Source organism: Staurois parvus, unplaced genomic scaffold, assembly GCF_062004578.1.
Source record: "Staurois parvus isolate SC_StPar_1 unplaced genomic scaffold, SC_StPar_1.0 ptg000786l, whole genome shotgun sequence".
NCBI lineage: Eukaryota > Metazoa > Chordata > Amphibia > Anura > Ranidae > Staurois > Staurois parvus.
The window spans coordinates 589,773-616,488 of record NW_028318582.1 but is presented as its reverse complement, the minus strand read 5'-3'; the positions used below and the strand labels follow the sequence as shown (position 1 = coordinate 616,488).

Sequence of the window (26,716 nt, the reverse complement as noted above, 5' to 3'; positions counted from 1 at the left end):
TGCCAGTCCTGCCCTTGCCAGCAGTGGGGCATCCTGGGTAGGGCACTAGGATATAAATTGTTTTGGGAGCTGGCAGTATTCAGTCTTGGTGGGCAGTACTGAGGACAGAGGCGGACTGACAACTCATGGGGCCCCCAGGCAATAGGGGATCATGGGGCCCCTGTGTCCTTGCCCAAACTCAACAAAGCCTATGAAAAAGGTACCAGGGGCATCTCATGGGGCCCCCTACTGACCCTTGGGCAGTGCCCGAGTTTCCAAATGGTCAGTCCACCCCTGCCTGAGGACCTAACAGCAGGATGTAGACTGTGAGGATCTTTCTCTGAGCTTCCCTAGGAGCCCCAGGACAAGGGTATCTCCGATTCTGTTTCACAGCTCCAACACCGGGGCTCCCCTCTCTTTCAAAATGCTGTCATTGCACAACGAAATAATGAATATTCTGAAAGAAAAAAATTCTGGATTCTGTGTTTTTGTACTGTTTATAAAACAGCTCTATTATAGCCTTGTAGGTGAGGACAAAACAAAAAAAGATAGATGTGAAAATCCAGCAGATGTTTCATTCAACACAATGACACTGAAAGTATTCATCCATTTTTGTATTGGAGTTGAATTTAAGAAGGTATTACATTTGTCATTTTGACAAGAGTTCCAGTTTGGACTAAAAATACACAACTGTAGAGATCCAAACATCCAATTTTTTTGGTCTGTCCTAAACCTTTAAAATATATATGCTATACGGCTGCCAGACTCATTCACCTTTCAAACCGCTCCATCTCCGCCACCCCCCTCTGCCAATCCCTCCACTGGCTTCCGAATGCGCAACGGATCAAATTCAAAATCCTAACGCTGACGTACAAAGCCGTCCACCATACTGCCCCGAACTACATCACTGACCTAATATCCAAGTACCACCCAACACACACACTCCGCTCCTCACAAGACCTCCTTCTCTCTAGTTCCCTGGTCTCCTCCTCCTATGCCTGCCTCCAGGACTTCTCCAGGGTGTCACCCATCCTCTGGAACTCCCTGCCCCAACCCATCAGATTATCACCTACTCTCCTCTCCTTTAGACACACCCTGAAAACCCATCTCTTCAGGGAAGCCTACCCCACCCCCTGCTAATTGCCGACCTCCTCCACTCTTCCTACCACTCCATCCCCCACAGCTATCTCCTCCTGTGCCACCATCCCCTCCCTCCTAGATTGTAAGCTCCAAGGAGCAGGGCCCTCGATCCCCTCATGTTTTGCATTGTATTGTTATTGTTCTGTCACATGTTCTGTCCCCCTTTGTAATGTACAGCTCTGAGCGTACTATCGGCGCTTTATAAATACTGTATAATAATAAATATATATATAAAACCCAAAACACCCGTACCAGCCACCCACATGACCAACCCTTCCCACATACCCACCAATAATGGGTAGCATATGACTCTCTCCCTTTCCTCTCTAGGTGCAGATCTGGGTGCCTGAGTGGCCAATCTCCAGACCTGAACACTGTTAACTGGGGGTAGGCTGCTTAACCATGACTAGCTAGACGAATGGGTCTACAGCAAAGTTCAGGGAAGGTATCCAGGTGGTGGTGGTGGTGGTTGGGGGGTTGTTAGAGAATCAGTAAGTGGAGCTGTCATACCCCAACTGAGGACGTACTCTTTGTACAAAACACGTCTTGGAGGAAGCCTGCACACCCTGACATTAAGCCGCTGGATCACGGAGGTCCGGCGGCCACCATACTTACACCAGCTGAGCCCCCTTCCCCCTTGGTGACCATTTCCATATCCAGAAGAGGTTGCATCTATATCCTTAAAGGGGACCTCCAGGCACAGTGCCAACCTTGATGTTATCCATCCACTCTGGGCTTAAAAGGGACTCCGGGCTGATCTTCATTGATTTGTATACTGCACATTTTCTATGCGTATCTGGTGAGTGTGCATTATCACATCTGGTGAGTGTGCATTATATGGGTGAGCTTGCCGCTCACATGGACTATGGAATTACATCATATCTGGATTAACCTAAGTCACCTCGGGTCACATTATATAATTAATACTTATATTTCACAATATATATTTTTCCTTTTTGTGACTTTTTATAATATTATCTGCGTTTAGTGAATCTTTTATTGTTGGACTTTTAGCGCTGCACAATTTTTATACATATTTTATTTGAAGGTTTGTGGTTTCCTTGTAGTGTACAGCTGCTTTTTACCATTATAAGCGCTCGGTGATATTTTATACATCTTGCCCTAACTGGGGAAAGCACAGTCTTAATTTGTCTTCTTTAAAAAAAAAAACCAAAAAACCCAAACTAATTATTAAAGATAGGATCCTGGGGTTACCAAAACATAAAGAGAGGGAAGTTATGGGGAGAAGTTGTTTAGTTTTAGACACACTATCAGTGACTGAAAACACAGACTGAGCCCTATGAAGGTTGTAGAAGGGGGAGGAGTCACTGCTCAGTGTGCATAAATTCTTAGCTTGCTCTACAGAACTCTGTACACATCAGGATATTTTTTTAAACAAGAAAAATAGCTAGGGAGATCAAAGAAAACAGAGTCTCCTCCTGGCAGTATATAAGGAAACAAAATATTAATATTTAACTGGAAAAAAAGAAAACAAATATTATTCTTTTTTTTTATTCCTGACTACAAAACCATTATATAATCTGTGTAGGTCCATGTGTTAGTCACTCCTCCCAAAAGAGATATTTTGAATATGGGTGGAGTCTGGTGGTTTTAGTCATAATGGTAGTGTAAGGGGTGCAAACGCAGAGTTTTTGAGAGTGACACAACACTAGTTTAAAGAACAATTTCACTTTCAGTAAGGCTGCCCCTTTAGGTAAACTCCTTATTCCCCGGAGTACACGCCCATCTGGTAACCTACCTTACACATCAGGGATATGGGTGAGCCATTAACATGGCAGCCCCCAGCCTACCAACGGGGTTCAGATCATCCATAGAAATGAATAGGACTATGGCACGTGCATGCAATAGGAAAAGGACCCAGGCAGGAGAATATTTATTTATTTCAGGTACTTCTATAGCGCCGTGAATTTATTCAGCACTTTACATATATATTGTACATTCACATCAGTCCCTAACCCTCAAGGGGCGTACAATCTAAGGTCCCTAACTTACATTCATACATACACATACTAGGGACAATTTAGACAAGAGTCTATCAATCTACCAGCATGTCTTTGCATGCACTAGAGTTGTTGGTTAGAATCCCAACCACGGCACTTCGTGCCTGGAGTTTGGAGTGTAGAAGGAAACCGGAGTACCCGGAGGAAACCCATGCAAACTCCAGGCACAAATACTTGCATTCATACATACACAATAATAGGGCCAAATTTAGACAGGAGCCAATAGACCTGCCAGCATGTCTGGAGTGTAGAAGGAAACCGGAGTACCCGAAGGAAACCCACACAGGGAGAACATGCAAACTCCAGGCACAAAGTGCCGTGGTTGGGATTCTAACCAACAACTCTAGTGCTGCCAGGCGGAAGTGCCAACCACTTAGCCACTCTATCCTTGCATTCATACATACACAGTACTAGGGCCAATTTAGACAGGAGTCTATCAATCTACCAGCATGTCTTTGGAGTGTAGAAGGAAACCGGAGTACCCGGAGGAAACCCACACAGGGAGAACATGCAAACTCCAGGCACGTAGTGCCGTGGTTGGGATTCTAACCAACGACCCTAGTGCTGCCAGGTAGAAGTGCTAGCCACTTAGCCACTCTATCCTTGCATTCATACATACACAATACTAGGGCCAATTTAGACAGGAGTCTATGTATGAATGCAAGGATAGAGTGGCAAAGTGGTTAGCACTTCTACCTGGCAGCACTAGGGTCGTTGGTTAGAATCCCAACCACGGCACTTTGTGCCTGGAGTTTGCATGTTCTCCCTGTGTGGGTTTCCTTCGGGTACTCCGGTTTCCTTCTACACTCCAAACTTCAGGCACGAAGTGCCATGGTTGGGATTCTAACCAACGATCCTAGTGCTGCCAGGTAGAAGTGCTAACCACTTAGCCACTCTATCCTTGCATTCATGCATACACAGTACTAGGGCCAATTTAGACAGGAGTCTATCAATGTACCAGCATGTCTTTGGAGTGTAGAAGAAAACTGGAGTACGCGGAGGAAACCCACACAGGGAGAACATGCAAATTCCAGGCACGAAGTGCTGTGGTTGGGATTCTAACCAATGACCCTAAAGCTGCCAGGTAGAAGTGCTAACCACTTAGCCACTCTAAATAGGCCCTATTATTGTGTATGTATGAATGCAAAGATAGAGTGGCTAAGTGGTTAGCACTTCTACCTGGCAGCTTTAGGGCCATTGGTTAGAATCCCAACCACGGCACTTCGTGCCTGGAGTTTGTATGTTCTCCCTGTGTGGGTTTCCTCCGGGTACTCCGGTTTGCTTCTACACTCCAAAGACATGCTGGTAGATTGATAAACTCCTGTCTACATTGGGCCTAGTATGTGTATGTATGAATGCGAGGATAGAGTGGCTAAGTGGTTGGCACTTCTACCTGGCAGCACTGGGGTCATTGGTTAGAATCCCAACCACGGCACTTTGTGCCTGGAGTTTGCATGTTCTCCCTGTGTGGGTTTCCTCCAGGTACACTGGTTTCCTTCTACACTCCAGACATGCTGGCAGGTCTATTGGCTCCTGTCTAAATTTGGCCCTATTATTGTGTATGTATGAATGCAAGGATAGACAGGAGCCAATAGACCTGCCAGCATGTCTGGAGTGTAGAAGGAAACCAGAGTACCTGGAGGAAACCCACGCAGTCACAGGGAGAACAAGCAAACTCCAGGCACGAAGTGCCGTGGTTGGGATTCTAACCAACAACCCTAGTACTGCCAGGCAGAAGTGCTAACCACTTAGCCACTCTATCCTTGTGAAGGCTGTGTGGGGCCATGCAGGAGCAGGGAGGAAAATAGCATTTTTCCAGGCAGGCTGCACTCATGGGCGGGTAGTGTACTCACTAAAAATGAAGTTGTCCTTTAACTCCCTCTGTCTCTGAGGCTACGTTCACACTAGCCTTGTGTGCAGGCGGCAGAGAGGCCTTTGGGAAGCGTTTTTACCGCTTCCCAAACGCCTCTGCCAACTCTGCACATTACAGCACATGGTGCTGTTCTAACAGGAGCGTTTGCGTCGCGTCACGTCGCGGCAAAACGGACGCCTCTGGTCGAGTCAGGAGGCTTTGAAGCCTCCTATTCTCGTCTATGGTGCCGCTCCGCAAACGCCCGGCCGGCGTTTGCGGTGCGGTTGCGACGCGGTTGCGGGGCGTTTGCGGAGCGGTAACACCACTCAAATGCATTATAGGCGTTTGTGGGGCGTTATTAACGCTCGGCAAACGCCTAGCAACCGCCGCTAAACCGCGCACGCGGCGTTTGCGGAGCGTTTGCCGAGCGTTAAAAACGCTCCGCAAACACCGGACCAACGCTTGCCAAACGCTATAGGGGCGTTTGGCAAGCGTTGGCAAAACAGCCAAGTGTGAACGAGCCCTGACATCTGCCAAAAACGAAACCCGCTTCCTAGGTGGCCCGACCATTCGAGTTCACCTACACTGCATTCCAGTTCTTTCTCTCCAAGAAAACCTGAATTCAGAAACTGATCTACACTAATTTTCCACTTCATCTCCTATATTTTCTGCCAAGATGTTGTGCAGTGTGTATTAAATCTCCTAATAAATATTACTGGGTGATACGTGTTAGGGCAGCGTTGCATGTAATTGAATTTGTTTCCAGTGTCTTACAGCCTGCAGATCCCCGTGGCATCGCTTGGAGGCAATTCTCAGGGAGATTGTGTTACATTCTTCTTGTTTTCTGATCATGTGCTATGTTATGGTTTTACTTTGCAGCACATTATTTATAGGGTCAGTCCACAAAAAATGGATATCTCCATTATGGCTGGCTTCCGGTTAGATGAATCACCTACTGGCTTTGGGGGGACCTCAGCAGCAAGACCCCCACCTCCCAGCATGTATGTGTTCCCCATAATAGAACATTTAACCACTTCCAGTCCGGACACTTTTACCCCCTTCCTGTCCAGGGCAATTTTCAGCTTTCAGCGCTATCACACTTTAAATGACAATTGCGCGGTCATGCAATACTGTACCCATATGAATTTTTTACCATTTTTTTGAGACAGATAAAGCTTTATTTTGGTGGTATTTATTCACCGCTGGGATTTTTATTTTTTTTGCTATGTAAATGAAAAAGTCTAAAAATTTTGAAAAATAGTGTTTTTCTTATAAGATTTTACAAATAAATAATCTTTCATCATAAATCTTGGCCGAAATGTATTCCGTTATATTTTTAGAAAAAAAAAAATAAGCCAAATTAGTTTATAACCAAAAATTATAATTTTTAAACATTTTTTTTTAATTCTTTTTTTTTTTTTATATTATTATTTATGTTTTTGTTTTTTGTTTTTTTACATACTGTCACCCTAGCAGTACATGGTGACACTGTACTACTTGTGGGGGGTGACGAAGATTTTTTTTTTTTTTTTACAGTGATTGCTTTTACATCCTATATGGGTGTAAAAGCAATCATTTCTCTTTCTCTCTGTCTGCATTCTTGCAGCCATTGAGAACTACTGAGTGAGCTGTGATTGGTCACACCTTGTCACATGATACAAGGCTGTTGTGAATAGCCTTGTACCATGTGACCTCTGTGATCATTCACAGATTTCACACGTAGTAAGCAATGATGTCACAAGTGACATCTTGCTTACTACTTTGCATGTGATCACTGATTGGCCAATCAGTGATCACATGATCGGGACCGAGGTCCCGTCCGACGATCGGTGTTTCACTGTGTCCGGAGGACACAACGGGCACCGGATCGCAGTGCTGCGCGCTCCCAGGGAGCGCGCACAGCTAGGAAAGGTGGGTGCCGTTTATGAACGGCAACCCGCCCCTGGAGTGCCACCGTCCTGCCGTTTATGAACAGCAGGCGGACGGCAAGGGGTTAAAATGCAAACCGGAATGAAAAATCTGGAAGCATGTTACAATCCGATTGTACAATCTTCCATTGAATCAGGTAGGTCCTTACCAGGGGCGGACTGACAACTCATGGGGCCCCCGGGCAATAGGGGATCATGTCCTTGCCCACACTCAAAGCACACCCAAAAAAGCCTATAAAAAAGGTACCAGGGGCATTTTATGGGGCTCCCTACTGACCCCGGGCAGTGCCCAAGTGCTCGAATGGTCAGTCTGCCCCTGGTCTAGCTTTGACTAATGTAACTATGCATATACTGTACTAGACCGATGCCACTAGAAGCTGGAAATCAAACTCAAAAAAAGCCTATGAAAAAGGTACCAGGGGCATCTCATGGAGCCCCCTACTGACCCCGGGCCCTCGGGCAGTGCCCAAGTTTCCAAATGGTCAGTCTGCCCCTGGCCCTTACAATACCCAGTTGTTGGCTAATCTAAGAGATTGTACAGTCAGACTAGCTTGCTTACCTGCTTCCCGACCACCCTATAGCGGAACTACTGTATATATACCTGATTTTGTATTTCCCGGTAGGGCGCGCTGCCATTGGTGGCTACAGCTGTCGATCACTGGGTCCCGGCCGGAGATTCCCCACCGCCACCAGTCAATTGCCGAGGAACACTGACAGGGGAGAGCTCTGTATGTAAGCAATACAGATCTCTCCCCTGTCAGCACCAGCATATGCTGCTTTGTATGGCTCTGCATAGCAGAGCCATACAAAGCAATGTGCTTCCACAGTAAAACAGCACACCCTTTAATCACCCCAGATGTTAACCCCTTCCTGCCCAGTGTCAGTGCTTATTATTAGCACTGCGGATGTCAGTTAGTCAGTTCCCCCCCAAGTGTCAGAATGCCCACCATAGTCCCTCTATAAGTCACTGTTCGCCGCCATTACTAGTTCACAGAATCCTAACAGAATGCACCAAAGCTAAATTTAAAAATATAATAATTATATTAAAAAAACCATAACCCCTGTTTCCCTGCACACACCTACAAATGCAAATGTGCCCAGGGTGCGCACATGTATATAAACTGCAATTGCACCACATGTGAGGTGTTGCCCTGAACGTCAGAGTGACAGCAATACTCATTGTGCCAGGACTCAGTTACCTCTATACTGATGAGCAGTAAAGGTTTTAAAGCATCGCCTATGGAGATTTTTTTGGGTACTGCAGTTTTTAGTGATCTCGCGGTTGCACACAAATTTAATACTTGGCATGTTTGGTATCTATTTTCTCGACCCTTGGCCATCTTTTCTATTTAAATAAAAAATTGTGTATGTTTGCAGTACAATTCATTGTATTATATTTGTTCATGAAAATTCCAGTTTGTTAAACGGTTGCGCAAATATTGAGAAAATTGCAACTGTCATCTTTTTATTCTACAGGGTCTCTGCTTTCAGAAAACCTATAATGTCCTGGGGTCTAAGTCATTTTATGGCCAAAAGGGCAGATTTTTCAAAAACAAAATGTAAAAATTGCACTAGTGCCGAACTGGTTATACAGATTAATTTTCCGTTACTGCTAGGGGTCATACGGGTTATCATCTCTACAGTGATTAATAAATCATCAGTGCTAACTTAGACACATAACCCACAGCCCTTAGGCAGGCGGATTACATCATGGCACCCATATTGGGGCCTGGTGAGTGGCAGACCAGGCCTGGGCACTGGCATGTAAAGAAGATCAGGTGAGCCCTCATACCTGGAAGACCTGTTCTGTTAAGGGAAGGCTTTGGCAGTGAGGGGAGGTGGCAGGAGAGTGCGGCTAGGTAAGTATACTGCATGTATGTGTGTATGTATGTATGTGTGTGTGTACATCCCATTGAAATGTAAAAGGCCTAGGGCTGCATGACTGAGTTTGCTGGGTGGGCTGCATGACTGAGTTTGCTGGGTGGGCTGCATGACTGAGTTTGCTGGGTGGGCTGCATGACTGAGTTTGCTGGGTAGGCTACAGTCAGGCAGTAGATAGAGAGAAAACAGGTGTCGAGGCATCAGCAGCAAGGCTCTTACTTTCCATACATCATACATCAGCATAAGAGGTTGGTCATCAGCTCTGAGGAAAGGGATTCATCCCCGAAATGCGTCAGCCATTTGACCGCACTGACAGTGAGAACACCTTGCCTGCCGTTGTAGCCATTGTCATTTTTCTATGCTTTTTAGATACATGCTTCGTCTGTGAGTATGTTTTTATTATTCTTTCACTCCTACAATAAACCTTGGATAATGCACTAGGTGTGTGCGCCACCTGTTTTCTCTCTATCCAGTGGCTGATTTCCCCGTCTGAGGAGGGCTGCACCCCTGAAGCATTTCCTTTGGTTGTCGCTGTCCTGGTACCCTTGGCTTCCCTATTGGCTGTGCATCGCCTGAGGCGCTGGAGAGTACATACGATATCCGGTACAGTCAGGCAGTGAAGGATGTTTGGTTTTAAAAGAAAAGAGCAAAGCTTACCTTATTGGTTGACCAAGGATGGGGGGGGGGGTTTGAGGCTTATTGGAACAGCAGGGGTCTGGCAGAGGGGAGGAGTACCAGAGGGGTCAGTCCAAGCTTGGTCAGAGAAGAAGACACTTACCCGCCTTGTCTCCCATCATCTTTTCTGCTGTTTGTAAGGGTCAATTTCTTTTGTGGTCTTTCTCATGGGAAAAAATGGGGGGGCAATGGGTGTTACAGGGTTTTGTTTCTGAGGGCAATTTCAAGGGGTTGGTTTGTTGGCCTTGGCGGCAGGCAGGGGTTTCAGGTTGTTGTAGGCCAGCATGGTCAAAAACAGTAGGTGGAGTATAATGGGTTGGGCCCATCTCGGTATGGTTGTACCTTCCTATTAAGTGACATCAGTAAGGGGCTAACGGTCATCCGGTCATCCGGCTACATCACGTGTTAAAACAGTTAACTAATTGTCCCTGAGCTGCTGTAAGTGCGGCTAGGGGCCGGGATACAAAAGTAGCGGTTGATGCAGCCGATGTGATAGAAAAATGTGCCTTCATTAACCTGAGACTCCGAAAAAGCCAGCGAGGTAGTTTATGGTTGAAAAAGTCTTGTTTTGTGAAATGCAATTAAAAAGTAATTTTTTTATTGATGGTTAATAATAAAGGGCTGCTATGACCTTAAATCCACAACTATGTGTCGGTGTCATTATTTATGGTAGAAGGACGGTCTATGAGGAATAGAGGTAAGGTCATGGCAGCCGCAACCTCCGAAATACTTCAGTCATGCTTTTTTAAATAAGTTGAAATGTTATATAATTACAGTATATATTTAGATTTTCCTCACTTCAGCAGAGATGACAATAAAGATTCATTTTCTTACATGAAGTACTTTCAGACCATTGTGATTTTTACCTTGTCCATTAATTCCACATTGCAGTCGGGTTGAGACAAAATAAGCTTGACAATTTCCACATTTCCCAAGTGACAGGCGATCATCAGAGCAGATTCTCCATCCTCATCCTGCATGTTCACATCTGCCCCGCACTCCAGCAGAACCTTCACCATGTCGGACCTACCATGGCTAATACCAAGCATCAGCGCTGTCTGTCCACCCTGGAAGAGAGATCCTAAGATCAGGTCTCACACCATTTATCCCATTTCACACTCAACAACCATTCCGGGTTTTATTGTATAAAGCCAAGCCTGAGGAAGGGACTTAAAGAAGGTCGAGAAAGCTTCCATCTTTGACAAGCCAACTGTCGTCTTTCAGGTGACCAAGCAACTCTACAGCTTTGTGCATGATGGATGAGTGGATGTGCATGACGCTATACAGTTTGGGTCTCTGTAAAAGTACAACAAAAGTCTCAATCTAGCTATTTTTAAAAAAATTGCCCCCCCCATTCCTCCTACCTATCCTGTCTAACCTGTATAAAAAAAGATGTGCGTACTTGCATCATTTTAATCTGCGCTGGTCACATGTTCCTGCCTCTGGTCACATGTTCCTGCGGGTCCAGCTCAGGAAGCGCTCAATAACAGCTGAGAACACCAGGAGCCGTGACATCACCCATAAGCTCCCATGGCACATCACCCCCCCCCCCCTTGCCATGTAAGTCATTCACCTAGGTCAGGGGTGGGCAACTGTGGCCCCCCAGCTGTTGGTGAACTACAAGTCCCATCATGCCTCTGCCTTTGGGAGTCATGCTTGTAAATCAGTTTTGCAATGCCTCATGGGACTTGTAGTTCTACAACAGCTGGAGGGCCACAGTTGCCCACCCCTGGCCTAGGTATATGCACGTCACACATCCCAGGGGGCAAAGCATTTAATTCTGTTAAAAGAAGAGGGCGGTCCTAACGGGGTGTCTTCGAAAGACAAACCGAGCTCCTGGTCTTCCCCCCACCCCGTGCCCCCCCCCCATCCTCTCCATCACTACTAACAACGCCACCATCTCTCCCACCCCACACACCAAAGTCCTGGGTGTCACCCTGGACTCCCACCTCTCCTTCCTACCCCACATCCAACTGCTATCTAGATCATGCAGGCTCCACCTCCGCAACATCTCCAAGATACGCACATTCCTCACCCCAGACACCACCAAACAACTCGTACACTCCCTCATCATCTCACGCCTGGACTACTGCAACTCCCTTCACACCGGCCTACCCAAACGAACGCTATCCCCACTCCAGTCAATCCTAAACTCAGCGGCTAGACTCATCCACATCACCAACCGCTGCACATCTGCCTCCTTCCTCTGCCAATCCCTTCATTGGCTCCCGATTGCCCAACGCATCAAATTCAAACTGCTAACTCTGACCTACAAAGCCATTCACAACGCCGCCCCGAACTACATAACTGACCTGATACCCAAATACCACCCTACCCGTGCCCTCCGCTCCTCACAGGACCTCCTACTCTCTAGCTCCCTGGTCTCCTCCTCCCACGCCCGATTGCAGGACTTCTCCAGGACTTCCCCCATCCTCTGGAACTCCCTACCCCAATCCATCAGACTGTCACCTACCCTCCTCACCTTCAGGCGCACCCTGAAAACCCTCCTCTTCAGGGAAGCCTACCCCAACCTCACCTAACACCCGACCTCACCTAACAACTAACCTCCTCCACTCCTCCCGCCACTCCATCCCCCACAGCCATCTCCTCCTGTACCACCTTCCCCTCCCTCCTATATTGTAAGCTCGATAGAGCAGGGCTCTCGATCCCCTCGTGTATTGTATTGTTACTGTCTTGTCTCATGTTATGTCCCCCTTGCTACTGTACAGCGCTGAGCATACCCTTTGGCGCTATATAAATACTGTGTAATAATAATAATAATATCAGCAGCTGGCAGCCTCTCAATGATATCACAGCAGAACATGGCGGCGCGGGACCAAGTACTGCCAGAAGAGAGAGGAGGATCTCCACTGGCAAGCATTGGAACCGCTGGGTGGGTGAGTACTGTTCAGAACCACCATAAAGGTAGAAGTCTAAAAAAAAAAAAAAAAAAAAAAAATTAGGAAGGGGTTGAGTTGGGGGGAGGGAAAAAAAAAATCGCTCTACAAAATGCGTAGGGTAACAAACATAGGCACGTGCCATGACAACTCAGGCACAGATGAGTAATGGAGACACCAGTTAGAACCAACTATTGAGTATACTGATCTTTTGGTGGCAAAAGACAGAAATTCTTGACTATAGGAATGCTCGTAAGTCTAGAGTCATCAGAAAACCTCCATTGTTCATTATCAACTGTATGTTGTTCTCCAAAGCCTTCACCAAAAAAAATGAATAAAGGATGATAACCAACAAGAGAAAAAAAAGGGGGGGGGAAGGGGACAGGAAAAAGGGGTGCAAAGAGGGGAAATAAAATGAAGCACCAGGGCAGAAGAATGGAGCAAAGGTCATTTCCAACAAGTAAATGTTAACATCTGTAACATTTCATACATTTCTGGGCTCGTGGCTGCCTACTCCATAGGTTACCTATCATTTCATAAGACTTTCCCATGCTTTACTGGAAAGGAACAATAGGAAACTTCAGTTGTGTGCAACTCTTCAACACATTTTTCTGTGACGCCATTCTGAATATATTCATATAAATGAGACGAAAAAACAAGAAGTCTGTGTCTGAAGAAGGAATTCATTCTGTACAGTTACAATCGCTAGTTGTACTGCAGCTGGGATGAAATGTAAAATTGAAGATCTGGGAATTATTCAAGTCTCAAAAAATTTAAATCCGCTTCTGCGATGTCGTTGTTTTTCAGAAGTTTGATGGAAACGAGCAAATAAGGCATCTGGCGGGAACCAGCCCTAGAAGTGTATTTGGTTTTAGTTTTTGATGGGATGTTAAGAGGTTGGAACCCCTTGTCAGGTTTGTATTGCTGTCTGCGTCCCACTTGAAGATATCTATGCAAGTTGCCCCCCAATCGGCAAAAGTAGGGCAGGAACTACTTTTCTAATCGGTGTGACTGACAAAGTCAGAGTCGCTCCAGTTAGAAAGTTTCCATTGCCGGTCATTGCATGCGCATGACAATTTGCATCAGTGTGAACCAGGGCTAATTCTTATGCAGGCCATAGACGGGTCGTTTATTGGCCGAATTTTCATCTGCATGGAAAATCATCCGAAATTCACGCCAATAGTGGGGTCAGCCCATCGGCCGTTGTTCGCGGATCTCCTTATTTAATTTTATCGGTCATGCTGGAAAATCCATGAAAAACGTCCGTTTTTCGTGGACATTGGTGGCAGCATCGGTAAGGGGGCCGACCGATTTTTCGTTTATCGGCCAACAATTCGGCCGATAAACGGCCCGTCTATGGCCTGCCTTATTTCCACATCTTTTTTTTTCACCTAGTATACATTCTCACTTTAGGGTTGTTGTAAAACAATAACAATGAGACCAACCTGTTGTAAGGACCAGTTCACACCGTATAAAAGTACTCCGGATGAGTTCCAGATGCGTTTTTGCTTACAGTTCACACCACACTCCGTTCCGGTGCGTTTTGATGTTTTTTGCTGTGTTGCAGTACAGTTCTGTGCAGAAAAAAAATGCAGCGTGTTCTACTTTTTTTCTCTGCATGGGAACTAACTGCACTGGTGTGAACTAGGGCCGTTGGAATACATAGAAAACACTGCATGTATTTTTGATGCGGAAAAAAAAAACGCACTGGCCTGCATCTGGACAGCCCTAGAAGTTTTTTTTAGCTTTTGATGGGGTGTTGAGGGGTTGGAACCCCTTGTCAGGTTTTTATTGCTGTCTGTGTCCCAGTTGAAGATATGTTTTCTGATGACTACTGGCACTGGTTAGAGAAAATCTAAAATTTTAGGTTGTCGCCAGAACAGGTATAGAGGGGAAATCTTCTCACGGGGACCTATTCCACTGACAGTCAAGTTCTTTCACTTCATGTTTCCAAAACTTTTTTGTAGTTTTTATTATTTATTTCAGGTACTTATACCACCATTTATACAGAGTTTTATATATATATATATATATTATTATTTCAGGTACTTATATAGCGCCATCAATTTACACAGCACTTTACATATATATTGTACATTCACATCAGTCCCTAACCCTCAAGGGGCGTACAATCTAAGGTCCCTAACTCACATTCATACATACACATACTAGGGACAATTTAGACAGGATCCAATTAACCTACCAGCATGTCTTTGGAGTGTGAGAGGAAACCAGAGTACCCGGAGGAAACCCACGCAGACACAGGGAGAACATGCAAACTCCAGGCAGGTGGTGCCACGGTTGGGATCCGAACCAGTGACCCGAGTGCTGCCAGGCGGAAGTGCTAACCATTTAGCCACTGTGCTGTGTGTGTATGTGTATGTGTATGTGTATATATATATATATATGTATATATATATATATGTATATATGTATATATGTATATATATATATATATGTGTATATATGTATATATATATATATATGTGTATATATATATATATATGTGTATATATGTATGTATATATATATATATATATATATATATATATATATATATATATGTATATATATATATATATATATATATATGTATATATATTCCTAGATTGTAAGCTCCAAGGAGCAGGGCCCTCTAACCCCTCGTGTACTGTTGTTGTTGCTGTTCTGTTTCTTGTATTGTACAGCGCTGAGTAAACCCTTTGGCGCTATATAAACTCGATGTAATAATAATAATATATATATATTTTGAATAGAGTAAAGCAGGATCCTAACCTCATATCAGTTGTTTTTTGTGTTTTGCTTTTCATCATCTGTATCCCATTGAAGAGTTCCCCCCCACATCCTATCCCACAGCCAGAACAGGAAGTGAGAGAAAATCCCTCCAAAGTGAAGGAATCTCTGCGTGTCACCAGAACAAGTGTCCCCATTGAAAGACTTACCTTCTATTGCTGTTCTGATATCAATGCAAAATTTTAGATTTTCTTGACTTTCACTTTTAATCATAATGGTAAACAGGACAGTTGGAGAGGGTGCATATCCCTGACATGGGTACAGACAATACAATTTGACAGGTGTACTAATCCTTCTCTACTCTGTCCAAAACAATAAAAAAAAAAAAAAAAAAGGTTTTGAGTGTAGTCACTTTACTGTCATATTTTTTTTTTAATGGGAGATTTCACATCATTCCCTATCCTGTAGACACAGAGAAAAGTGAGAGGTCAAATCTCCATCTCCATCCCCACTGAAAGATTTTGCTGACAACTGATAATTTGGGGATTTCCATCACATGACAATGGACACCAGGGCAAATAGAAAGTGTAAATATACCCTGTGGGGACACAGACAGGCAATAAAAACCTGCTACCTCCCCCCCCCCCCAAAAAAAAAAGAAATAAGTAGTAGACACAGTTTAAAAATGACTACAATGCAGTTTACCATCGTGTACAAAGATAACACTTTCTGTGCAGCGATCATACCTATATGTTGTTGACGTACCTGGCTGGCGGTCAGATTGACATTGCCAAGACTGAGAAGAGCTTTCACAACTTGCATATCTTCCTCCGTTTCTGCTGATGCCAAAGGGGTAAGCATCACAGGCGTGTACCCCGCTTTATTCTGATGGTCAACATCACACACTCCTAGTATAAAGAATGAAAGATTTTATTCTGGTCGGGTCAGACTCTTACTCATTGCCCTGCTCATGTTATATTACTGGATAATACATTTTTTAATTTTAACTCGAATCACAAATTTATAACAATCTGCCCCGTGTAGGCTTCAGTTTCTATTATTTTGTCACGAGGACAGACATAGATGGGGGGCATGGTGTATCTGTATTACAGATCAGAGCAGGGTAGATGTTGCTGTCATGAAGAGATTACACTATAATTTAGCATGTATAGAGACCTAGAAAAACAGAAAAGTACATTAAATGAGGTCTTGTTTGAATTCTTCAATGCAAAAGGTCCATCCAGGATGTTTAGACCCTAGTGGTATGCACAGATGGGTGACAAGCAGGGGCGGACTGACCATTGGAGAACTCGGGCACTGCCCGAGGGCCCGGGGTCAGTAGGGGGCCCCATGAGATGTCCCTGGTACCTTTCATAGGCTTTTTTGGGTGTGGGCAAGGACACAGGGGCCCCATGATCCCCTATTGCCCGGGGGCCCCATGAGTTGTCAGTCCGCCCCTGGTGACAAGGTATCTGCCCGTTCTCAAACCCTCCTCAATGTGCACTGCAACTTGCTGGTGGGTAAATGCAGAACATACAATAAGAAGGGGTAGGATGAATGCCCTATTGTAGAATAGATCAATCATAATATGTTCTTCTAATGAGCCACACAATTCTTTTTGCCCCTTAGGAAATCATACACGACCCAATTTTTGCAGGCCGTGCTTGAAGGGGTCTAGGGTCAGGTTGTGTTTCCATTGCTTGTTAAGAAAAGCGATGGAAACAGAACAGAAAACCTGAAAAAGCAAATGAAGCCCAGGAATTAATCTTATCTTCTAAGAAGGTCCAGGTGTCTGCTCACATTACCTTTTGGAGATCCTCAAACCTTTAGGTACGCTGTGCTGCAAGTATTGACCGTAACGTTCATAGCTGAGTGATGGCATAGTCCTCCTCCTACTTTATCCACTTATTCTTTTGGCCAGTGATGCTATCCACATCTAGTGGTCAAATGGAAGGTACAGGGGGTGGAAGGAGGCAGACCAGAGCATGACCATAAAAACTGTGGTTGATATGTGCATAGCAGACCACCGGGGTTTTGGGATCCCTGGGAGCTCTGAAGATATTTAAAAGAAGAACTCATCTAAAATATATAGTTCAGTTTTGGGCACCAATTCACAAAAAGAACATTGGGGAACTGGAGAAAGTACAGCGAAGGGCAACCAAACTGATAAGAGGCATGGAGGAGCTCAGCTATGAGGAAAGATTAGAGGAACTGAATTTATTCTCTCTTGAGAAGAGGAGATTAAGGGGGGATATGATCATCATGTATAATACATAAGAAGGGATATGATCTCCATGTATAATACATAACGGGGGGATATGATCTCCATGTATAATACATAAGGGGGGTATGATCACCATGTATAATACATAAGGGGGATATGATCACCATGTATGATACATAAGGGGGGATATGATCTCCATGTATAATACATAAGGGGGGGTATGATCTCCATGTATAATACATAAGGGGGATATGATCATCATGTATAATACATAAGGGGGGATATGATCTCCATGTATAATACATAACGGGGGGATATGATCTCCATGTATAATACATAACGGGGGGATATGATCTCCATGTATAAATACATAAGGGGGGGATATGATCTCCATGTATAAATACATAAGGGGGGGATATGATCTCCATGTATAAATACATAAGGGGGGGATATGATCTCCATGTATGATACATAAGGGGGAATATGATCACCATGTATGATACATAAGGGGGGTATGATCACCATGTATAATACATAAGGGGGGATATGATCTCCATGTATAATACATAAGGGGGGATATGATCTCCATGTATAATACATAAGGGGGGATATGATCTCCATGTATAATACATAAGGGGGGGTATGATCTCCATGTATAATACATAAGGGGGGTATGATCATCATGTATAATACATAAGGGGGGATATGATCTCCATGTATAATAAATAACGGGGGGATATGATTTCCATGTATAATACATAACGGGGGGATATGATCTCCATGTATAATACATAACGGGGGGATATGATCTCCATGTATAATACATAAGGGGGGATATGATCTCCATGTATAATACATAAGGGGGGATATGATCTCCATGTATAATACATAAGGGGGATATGATCTCCATGTATAATACATAACGGGGGGATATGAACTCCATGTATAATACATAACGGGGGGATATGATCTCCATGTATAATACATAACGGGGGGATATGATCTCCATGTATAATACATAACGGGGGGATATGATCTCCATGTATAATACATAAGGGGGATATGATCTCCATGTATAATACATAAGGGGGGATATGATCTCCATGTATAATACATAAGGGGGGATATGATCTCCATGTATAATACATAAGGGGGGGATATGATCTCCATGTATAATACATAAGGGGGGATATGATCTCCATGTATAATACATAAGGGGGGGATATGATCTCCATGTATAAATACATCAGTGGTTCATATAGTGAACTCGGTGTAGTTATTCACCCTGAGGTCATCACAGAGGACAAGGGGGCACTCTTGACGTCTGGATTATAACTTTTTTTTTTAATGGTTGAACTGGATGGACTTTTGTCTTTTTTCAGTCGTACTAACTATGTAACTATCATAGTGCAGTATACCTTCCAGTGCTCAAAGATGTAAAGCGCTGAGTTGGAAAATACAAAAAAGGAATGCACCATGTACAAAAAGGTAAGTGATTTTATTACCCCACTGGAAAGAAAGAGATGGTGCCAGTGACAGGGAATTGCAAACATGGCCAGGGATGAACTAGGACAATTTAGACAGGAGCCCATTAACCTACCAGCATGTCTTTGGAGTGTGGGAGGAAACCAGAGTACCCAGAAGAAACCCACACAAGCACAGGGAGAACATGCAAACTCCATGCAGGGGGCGCCATGGTCAGGAATTGAACCCATGATCCATTTACTGCAAGGCAGACTTGCTAACCATAAGCCACTGTGCCGCCCATGCAGTAAATATTATAGACATTCAAACACTTGGCACATATGACTGGACAGCATGTTATTTGGTGATCACAGTTCTTTAACTCCTTGATGACAGCTCACGGCTTCCTTTGCATTGCATTGATTTTCAAGGCAGGTGGTCGCATATACAGTTGTGGCCAAAATTATTCAACCCCCAATGCTGTAAAGGGGTTTAGGGACTATAGTGTACATTTGGAATTGTATTCAGAATCAAATCCTACAAGGACGTTGTAACTACCCAAATGCAACTAAAATGACATCAATTGTTTATGTAATACAGTAGTAAATGGTTCTTATGTGGTTTCTTCATTGCCACAATTATTCAACCCCTTAAAGACTACCACTCTGAAGAACAGAGGTTCATACAGGTGCTTTCCATCAGGTATTGAAAACACCTGTGGATGTCACCGAGCAGCAATCAAGCATAATAAGCACCAATTAGGCAGCTTTAAAATGACTGTGATACTCAGCTCCTTCTAGACATTTACTGGTGTGGTTACAAACATGGTGAAGGCAAGAGAATGGTCCAGGAAGACAAGAGAAGAGGTGATTTCTCTTCACAGGAAGGGCAATGGCTATAAGAAGATTGCAAAGATGTTAAACATACCAAGAGACACCTTAGGAAGCATCATTCGCAAATTCAAGGCAAAGGGCACTGTTGAAACGCTACCTGGTCGTGGCAGAAAGAAGATGCTGACTTCGACTGCTGTGCGCTACCTGAAGCGTAGAGTGGAGAGAAGTCCCCGTGTGACTGCTGAGGAACTGAGAAAAGATTTGTCAGATGTGGGTACAGAAGTTTCAGCCCAGACAATAAGACGCACACTGCGTAATGAAGGCCTCCGTGCCAGAACTCCCAGGCGTACCCCCTTGCTGTCTCCAAAGAATAAGAAGAGTCGACTGCAGTATGCCAAAAGCCATGTGGACAAACCACAAAAGTTGTGGGATAGTGTTCTGTGGACTGATGAAACAAAATTAGAACTGTTTGGGCCCATGGATCAACGCTATGTTTGGAGGAGGAAGAACAAGGCCTATGATGAAAAGAACACCTTGCCTACTGTGAAGCATGGTGGAGGGTCAATCATGCTTTGGGGCTGTTTTGCTTCTGCAGGTACAGGGAAGCTTCAGCGTGTGCAAGGTACCATGAATTCTCTTCAGTACCAGGAGATATTGGATGGAAACGTGATGCAGTCCGTCACACACCTGAGGCTTGGGAGACGTTGGACCTTTCAACAGGACAATGATCCCAAGCATACCTCCAAGTCCACTAGAGCATGGTTGCAGAGGAAAGGCTGGAACATTTTGGAGTGGCCATCGCAGTCACCAGACTTAAATCCGATTGAGAACCTCTGGTGGGACTTAAAGAAAGCAGTTGCAGTGCGCAAGCCTAAGAATGTGACTGAACTGGAGGCCTTTGCCCATGAAGAATGGGCGAAGATACCCGTAGATCGCTGCAAGACACTTGTGTCAAGCTATGCTTCACGTTTAAAAGCTGTTATAACTGTAAAAGGATGCTGTACTAAGTACTAAGATTGAATGTCACTTGGGGGTTGAATAAAACTGATAATGCTGTGAGCACAGAAAAGACATTTGTGGTTATTTCATTATAACTGTTATGTTATATTTGTCTGACCTACAAGTGCCTCTTTAATGTAAATGTAAGCAAGATGACTGAATGATCAAAAGCAATGTCAAACTGGCCAAAACACTCAATTTCAGTGGGGGTTGAATAATTTTGGCCACAACTGTAGCTGAGCACTTGGAGACTAAACAGAACAAGTTTCTAAACCTAGCCTCGCCGATCAATATCTGAAATATTGATTTCCCTCTAAAACACATCTTGTTGCATTTTACATCTTTCCCGCTGACTTTTCCAGGGTCTTACTCCAGTTAAAAAGCCTCGAAACTTTTATAATGAACAAGCGCCAGGCTAGGGAGATGTGCACATTTTATGAAAGTTTGCAAATATGTATGTAAAGTGTGTCTAATGTCTTAGCCGTAAAAATCTTGTGGCCATGTCTGCACACAAATGTCTCAAACTTTAATAAGAAGAATCCGTACGGCCAGGGGCGGACTGACAACTCATGGGGCCCCCGGGCAATAGGGGATCATGGGGCCCCTGTGTCCTTGTCCAAACTCAAAAAAGCCAATGAAAAAAGGTACCAGGGGCATCTCATGAGGCCCCCTACTGACCCCGGGCCCTCGGGCAGTGCCCGAGTTTCCAAATGGTCAGTCCGCCCCTGCGTATGGCAAGAACATCTCATTCAGATTATGTGCAGAGGCAGCTAGCCCGACACATAGGCACCTAGAAGGGGTGGTTGGGGGGACCATCATCTTAACCTAGTTAAACTGAGCCTATGCTCAGGTTATGCACACTAAGTAACACACTGAGCAAGCAGAAAAACACTTTAAAACAACCCTCATTAACCTCTTGGCGCCTGCCGCACGCAAATGTGTGGCCCCCAGGCGTCTGGGCCTTAACGCCAAGCGGCCGCACATTTGCGTGCAATTAAAAAGAACATATGAGCGCGCTCCCAGCACACATGTCCGGTACTCACGGAAAGATCCCGATCTCCTCTTTCAATCGGGTACTTTCCCCAATCATGTGACCGCCGTGACGGCGAATCGAGGCAGTCACTTGACCCTAAAACCCAGCCTCCCGGCTTCTGAAACCCTTAAAGGGCCGGGAGGCACCGGCGCCAAGGGGTTAACATCTGTAGCTGTAGGCACTGTGGGAAAATTCATCTTTAACGTTCACAACAGGGGCACTGAAGTCACAGTTTCTTCCCCCAACTGACTTCGAAATCTTTGTTGTGATCTTTGAAAATCTTACAGAATGAATCATTTCACATTACAAGTAGCTAGAAATTTCAGTGATGGCTTGCTTCAAAGTATTTACATATTTCTAAGCGGAAAAAGCTTTAAAGTAGAATTCCAGGCTAAAGCCAACTAGGCTTGTGAGTGCTCCCAACACCTATGTTGACTAATCGGTGTAAAAAAGATGTACATAATTACCTATTTTCAGCCAGGTCTGGTCACATGACCTCCCTGTGTCTGACAGTGGCAGCTGCAGGGGAGAGGTGGAAGTACTGACAATGGATGGGCCATAGGAAGCCTATAGGTGATGTCACCACTCCCAGGAATTCCAGCCATTGTAGAGCGCTCTCTCCATTCCCCTGCATATGCTACTGGCTGACACATTGGATCACGTGTCTGGACCAGAGTGAGGAATATATAGTCTTTCTTATATAGGTTAGTCAGTATGGGGTTAGGAGGGGGAAGGGAGCATTTTAAGACTAGTTAGGTGGTTGCCTGGAATTCTATTTATTCTAGCTCTAATTCTAGTCCATAGTCTGTGCACTTTAGGGGGGCTGGGAAGGAAGGGTGGGTGGGTTTATTACAATGATGAACTTATTCTTTCATGTAAAAACAAAAATAACAATACACTATTAAATAATAATAAAAATAATACAATGGAAAATAATACTACAATACACAAACATATACTAGATGTAGCACCCTCCTAGGTAGGTGCTAGGGTAGGTACATAGAATTAGTTGTGTTTTGATAGGTAAACTTAGTTGTCACTCCTTAGGCAAAGTGGCTGTAGATATTTGCTGGGAAAAAAAGCATAGTTAGCTCACTGTACTGGGTGAGCTGTGATCATTTAGTTAGGTCTGCTCTGTGTGCTCAGCAGCTGCCAGTCTGCCTAGCTTCCTCTATGTCAAGGACACTGTAGACGTTTCTGGGTGATAGGTGTGGAAATATTATCATTATTATACAGGACTTATATAGCGCCGACAGTTTGCTTAGCACTTTACATTACGAAGGTAGACAGTACAGTAACAATTCAGTTCAATACAAGAGGGATTAGAGGGCCCTGATCTTTGGAGCTTACAATCTAGGAGGGAGGGGATAGTGGTACAAAGGTAATTAGCTGTGGGGGATGGAGTGGTTGGAAGAGTAGAGGATTCCAGTATTAGCTGGGGTCGGGGTAGGCTTTCCTGAAGAGATGGGTTTTCAGAGTGCGCCTAAAAGTGAGCAGAGTAGGCGATAGTCTTATTGATTGGGGTAGGGAGTTCCAGAGGATGGGAGAAGCCCTGGAGAAATCCTGGAGACGAGCATGGGAGGAGGAGACAAGGGAGCTAGAGAGTAGGAGGTCTTGCGAGGAGTGGAGAGTACGGTTTGGGTGGTATTTAGTGTTATGTAGAAGGCAGCATGAATATTGAGACAGCCTCAGCCTATCCTAGAGAGAGGGGCTCCAAGGCATGCTGGGTAACTGTATATATTCAGTGAGCACATGGGGTTCTGGGTCTTTTCTGGATAGGATTGCCCAAGCCTGAGAGAGGGCATGTGTGCCCTCCCGGGCAACTGCTGCCTTAAGCCTCAGGTGGGCTACTTGAAGGCCTGAATTGCTGAGGTTTTGCTATGCTGATTGAGGGGCTGTCTACAGAAGATCTGGTCTGGTATCATGGTGGAAGGTATCCAGATTATTATTATTATACAGGATTTATATGGCGCCAACAGTTTGCTCAGCGCTTTACATATAACGGGAGACAATACAGCAACAATACAGTTCAATACAAGAGGGTCAGGATGGCCCTGATCCTTGGAGCTTACAATCTAAGAGCTCTTGGGCCTTGTGAGGACAGGCATCCCTAAAGAGCTTAGAGACTGAGAGCTGTTTAACCCCCTCTGGTGCTAGGAAGTCAGCTGTGGGTCCAGCAAAGGAAACTCCGTCTGGTGTTCCGAGAAGCATTGTCCACCTGCCCGCTACTACTTAAAGGGACGCGGCTCTGGAGCTCGACATTAGTTACTGCTACTACTTGTTGCTACTACCTTAGGCTGAAGTTCACAGTTTGATTCAAGTAAGCCTGCCCTGAGGATTAAACAACGTCCTCAATGTACATAGTTCCTATGTTGGAGTATCCCACTCATCTCCTTCATCCATTTCCCAATTCTCCAAAAATAAAAAAAACAAAACAACACCCCTAAATTAATCCTATAATAGTTTTTTTTTTTTTGTATTTGTATATACAAAATAAACAGAGATACAAACACCCTTTGCTTTTGAAGTATCCAATATATATTTTTTAAAATCCTTATACCATCATAAATAAATCAATGAGATTAGCAGTATAAGGATGCACTACAGAAAAAAAAAAAAAGGGTCTGAGGATTGGGAATGTAGTTTAAAAGGTGGAGTGGGAGATACGGCGTAGGAGGAATGGAAACATGGAGGATATGGGGGATCACATTTATCATGATGAGTTGAGATGAGAAGGGCAGCACGGTGGCTAAATGGTTAGCACTTCCACCTGGCAGTACTCGGGTCATTGGTTCGAATCCCAACTACGGCACCACCTGCCTGGAGTTTGCATGTTCTCCCTGTGCCTGCGTGGCTTTCCTCCGGGTACTCTGGTTTCCTCCCACACTCCAAAGACATGCTGGTAGGTTAATTGGCTCCTGTCTATATTGGCGCTAGTATGTGTATGTATGAATGTGAGTTAGGGACCTTAGATTGTACGCCCCTTGAGGGTTAGGGACTGATGTGAATGTACAATATATATGTAAAGCGCTGTGTAAATTGATGGCGCTATATAAGTACCTGAAATAAATAAAAGAAGAAGGGATAGACAGTAAACTATCAGGTCATCCCTTGGTTTCATAGAACAACTGCAATGAGTTAACAAGTCATACTATAGTTATGTTTGTTAATTTTGTAGTTGAATATTTCTCTTAGTGCTTTCTCCTCTTGGGATAAAATATTGAAGATTGTTCTTATTATTATGGTAATTACTAAAGTGCTGCAATACAATTTGGAATTGGCCCCCAGCAGACCTACTGGATGACTTATTCCACTGTTTAGCCCCCTCTAACATTTAAATATGACACGCCCAGGGGCAGACTGACCATTTGGAAACTCGGGCACTACCTGAGGGCCCGGGGTCAGTAGGGGGCCCCATGAGGTGCCCCTGGTACCTTTTTCATAGGCTTTATTGAGTTTGGGCAAGGACACAGGGGCCCCATGATCCCCTATTGCCCGGGGGCCCCATGAGTTGTCGGTCCACCCCTGGACACGCCTGACTTAAAGCATCGTAATAGACGACGATGAAAGGTACTCCTCCACAGCTCTCCACCTTTCTGGGGCGAGCAGACTAATGGCTTTTCCAGGCCTCCTCACATATACAGTATATCTGAGGAACAAGTCAAAGTTAATAATGACATGTTACAAAAAATAAATAAAAGGAAGCCCATTATCTCGAAGTGAACAAAGTTTGCAGCCAGAGTCCAATCTGACATCCCGGTTGCCACTCTCTGCCTTGTTACCTGATGCAGCACAGATGTCAGTTTGAGGGATTCCTGCCATCAGCAGACATTCCGTCCCGGTGAAATTACAGCGAATCCTGCTAAATGCTTCAATTAAGGCTGGCTGTTTATAAATGCTGAGTGGCGATGGCGGGAGATAAACGCTGGATGTGATCATACACAAAATATCAAATGGCTTCCCTGCAAAGACCCCCGTGTTTTCTAGGAAGGAAATTGAGCTTTCAAGGTTTTCCCGAAAGTCCCCTTGAAACACAAAAAAGTGTTTACATGTCATCAATTCCATCCGTCTGAAAAAAACAAGGAGCCTGTCCTTCTTTTAAAGCAGATTTTAAACCCAAACACTAAAATCGCATAAAAGCTTTATGGTAATGTAATTTCAGACGCTGTGTTCAATCTGTTGTTTATTCTGCAGCTTTGATTAAAGACGGTCTACAAGAAAAAGGTCATATATTGCCGCTTCCTAGTCCTCAGATGCCATGGCTGCATTTGTTTTTTTGTTTGTTTGTTTTTTTCACTTTCTTTACTTTATTTTCACTTGGTGATCCTGCTAGTAACACTTCTTGTTCTAAGGTGACAATAGTCCCTGTACTGTATCATAATGCAATAATAATTGTATTGGACCGGTGATTTGTGTAACTATAGTGTACCGAGAAGAACAATTTATATACTGTATATATATATATATATATATATATATGTATGTATATATGTGTATACATGCACATACATACATACACACACATACATACATACATACACACACATACATACATACATACATACATACATACACACACCTGTTAAAATCATACTAAAGGGCTATACGAACAGTACCTGCTCTGTTCAATGATATTGCACAGAAAGGCCACTTTCCTACTCTTCTGGCAGTACCCACTGGCCCTGTGAATTCACCCCTTCTTTAGGTGACTCCTGTAGCAAGCTGAGTGCTAAGGAGGCACCCACGTGTGAATGATCACTTTAGGCTCCAAGCCAGGCTATGTGTGTCTATAGACACACACAGCATTGGTAATCCACACCCGCACTCCCTCCTCACAGAAGTTTGAGTGAGGGCAGCAGGAGCCTGTGGCTCTACTGCCTTCAGTTTCTCCTGTGAAAGCAGGAAATGAAGGGAACGGTGCTGGAGACAGAGCTGGAACAATGACGTGGAGCTAGGTAGGTGCTTACGGACAAGGGGGTAGAACAGATAGTGGGGCATTTGTTACCCTAAAGAAGAGAATCCATTAAGGTAAAATAAAATGAGGTAAAGGTATGGGG

The 26,716-nt window shown here is 44.4% G+C and overlaps 1 protein-coding gene across 1 annotated transcript in view; it reads right to left on the bottom strand.

Moving 5' to 3' along the window:
- The window catches only part of KANK4 (KN motif and ankyrin repeat domains 4), a 146,199-nt gene that overhangs the window by 9,020 nt on the left and 110,463 nt on the right, over positions 1-26,716 (bottom strand). The window contains exons 8-9 of the mRNA XM_089654667.1: positions 15,872-16,014; positions 10,343-10,543 (exon numbers count right to left, since the gene is read on the bottom strand). Coding sequence (XP_089510793.1) covers positions 10,343-10,543; positions 15,872-16,014 — 344 coding nt within the window. The remainder of the gene's footprint in view (positions 1-10,342; positions 10,544-15,871; positions 16,015-26,716) is intronic.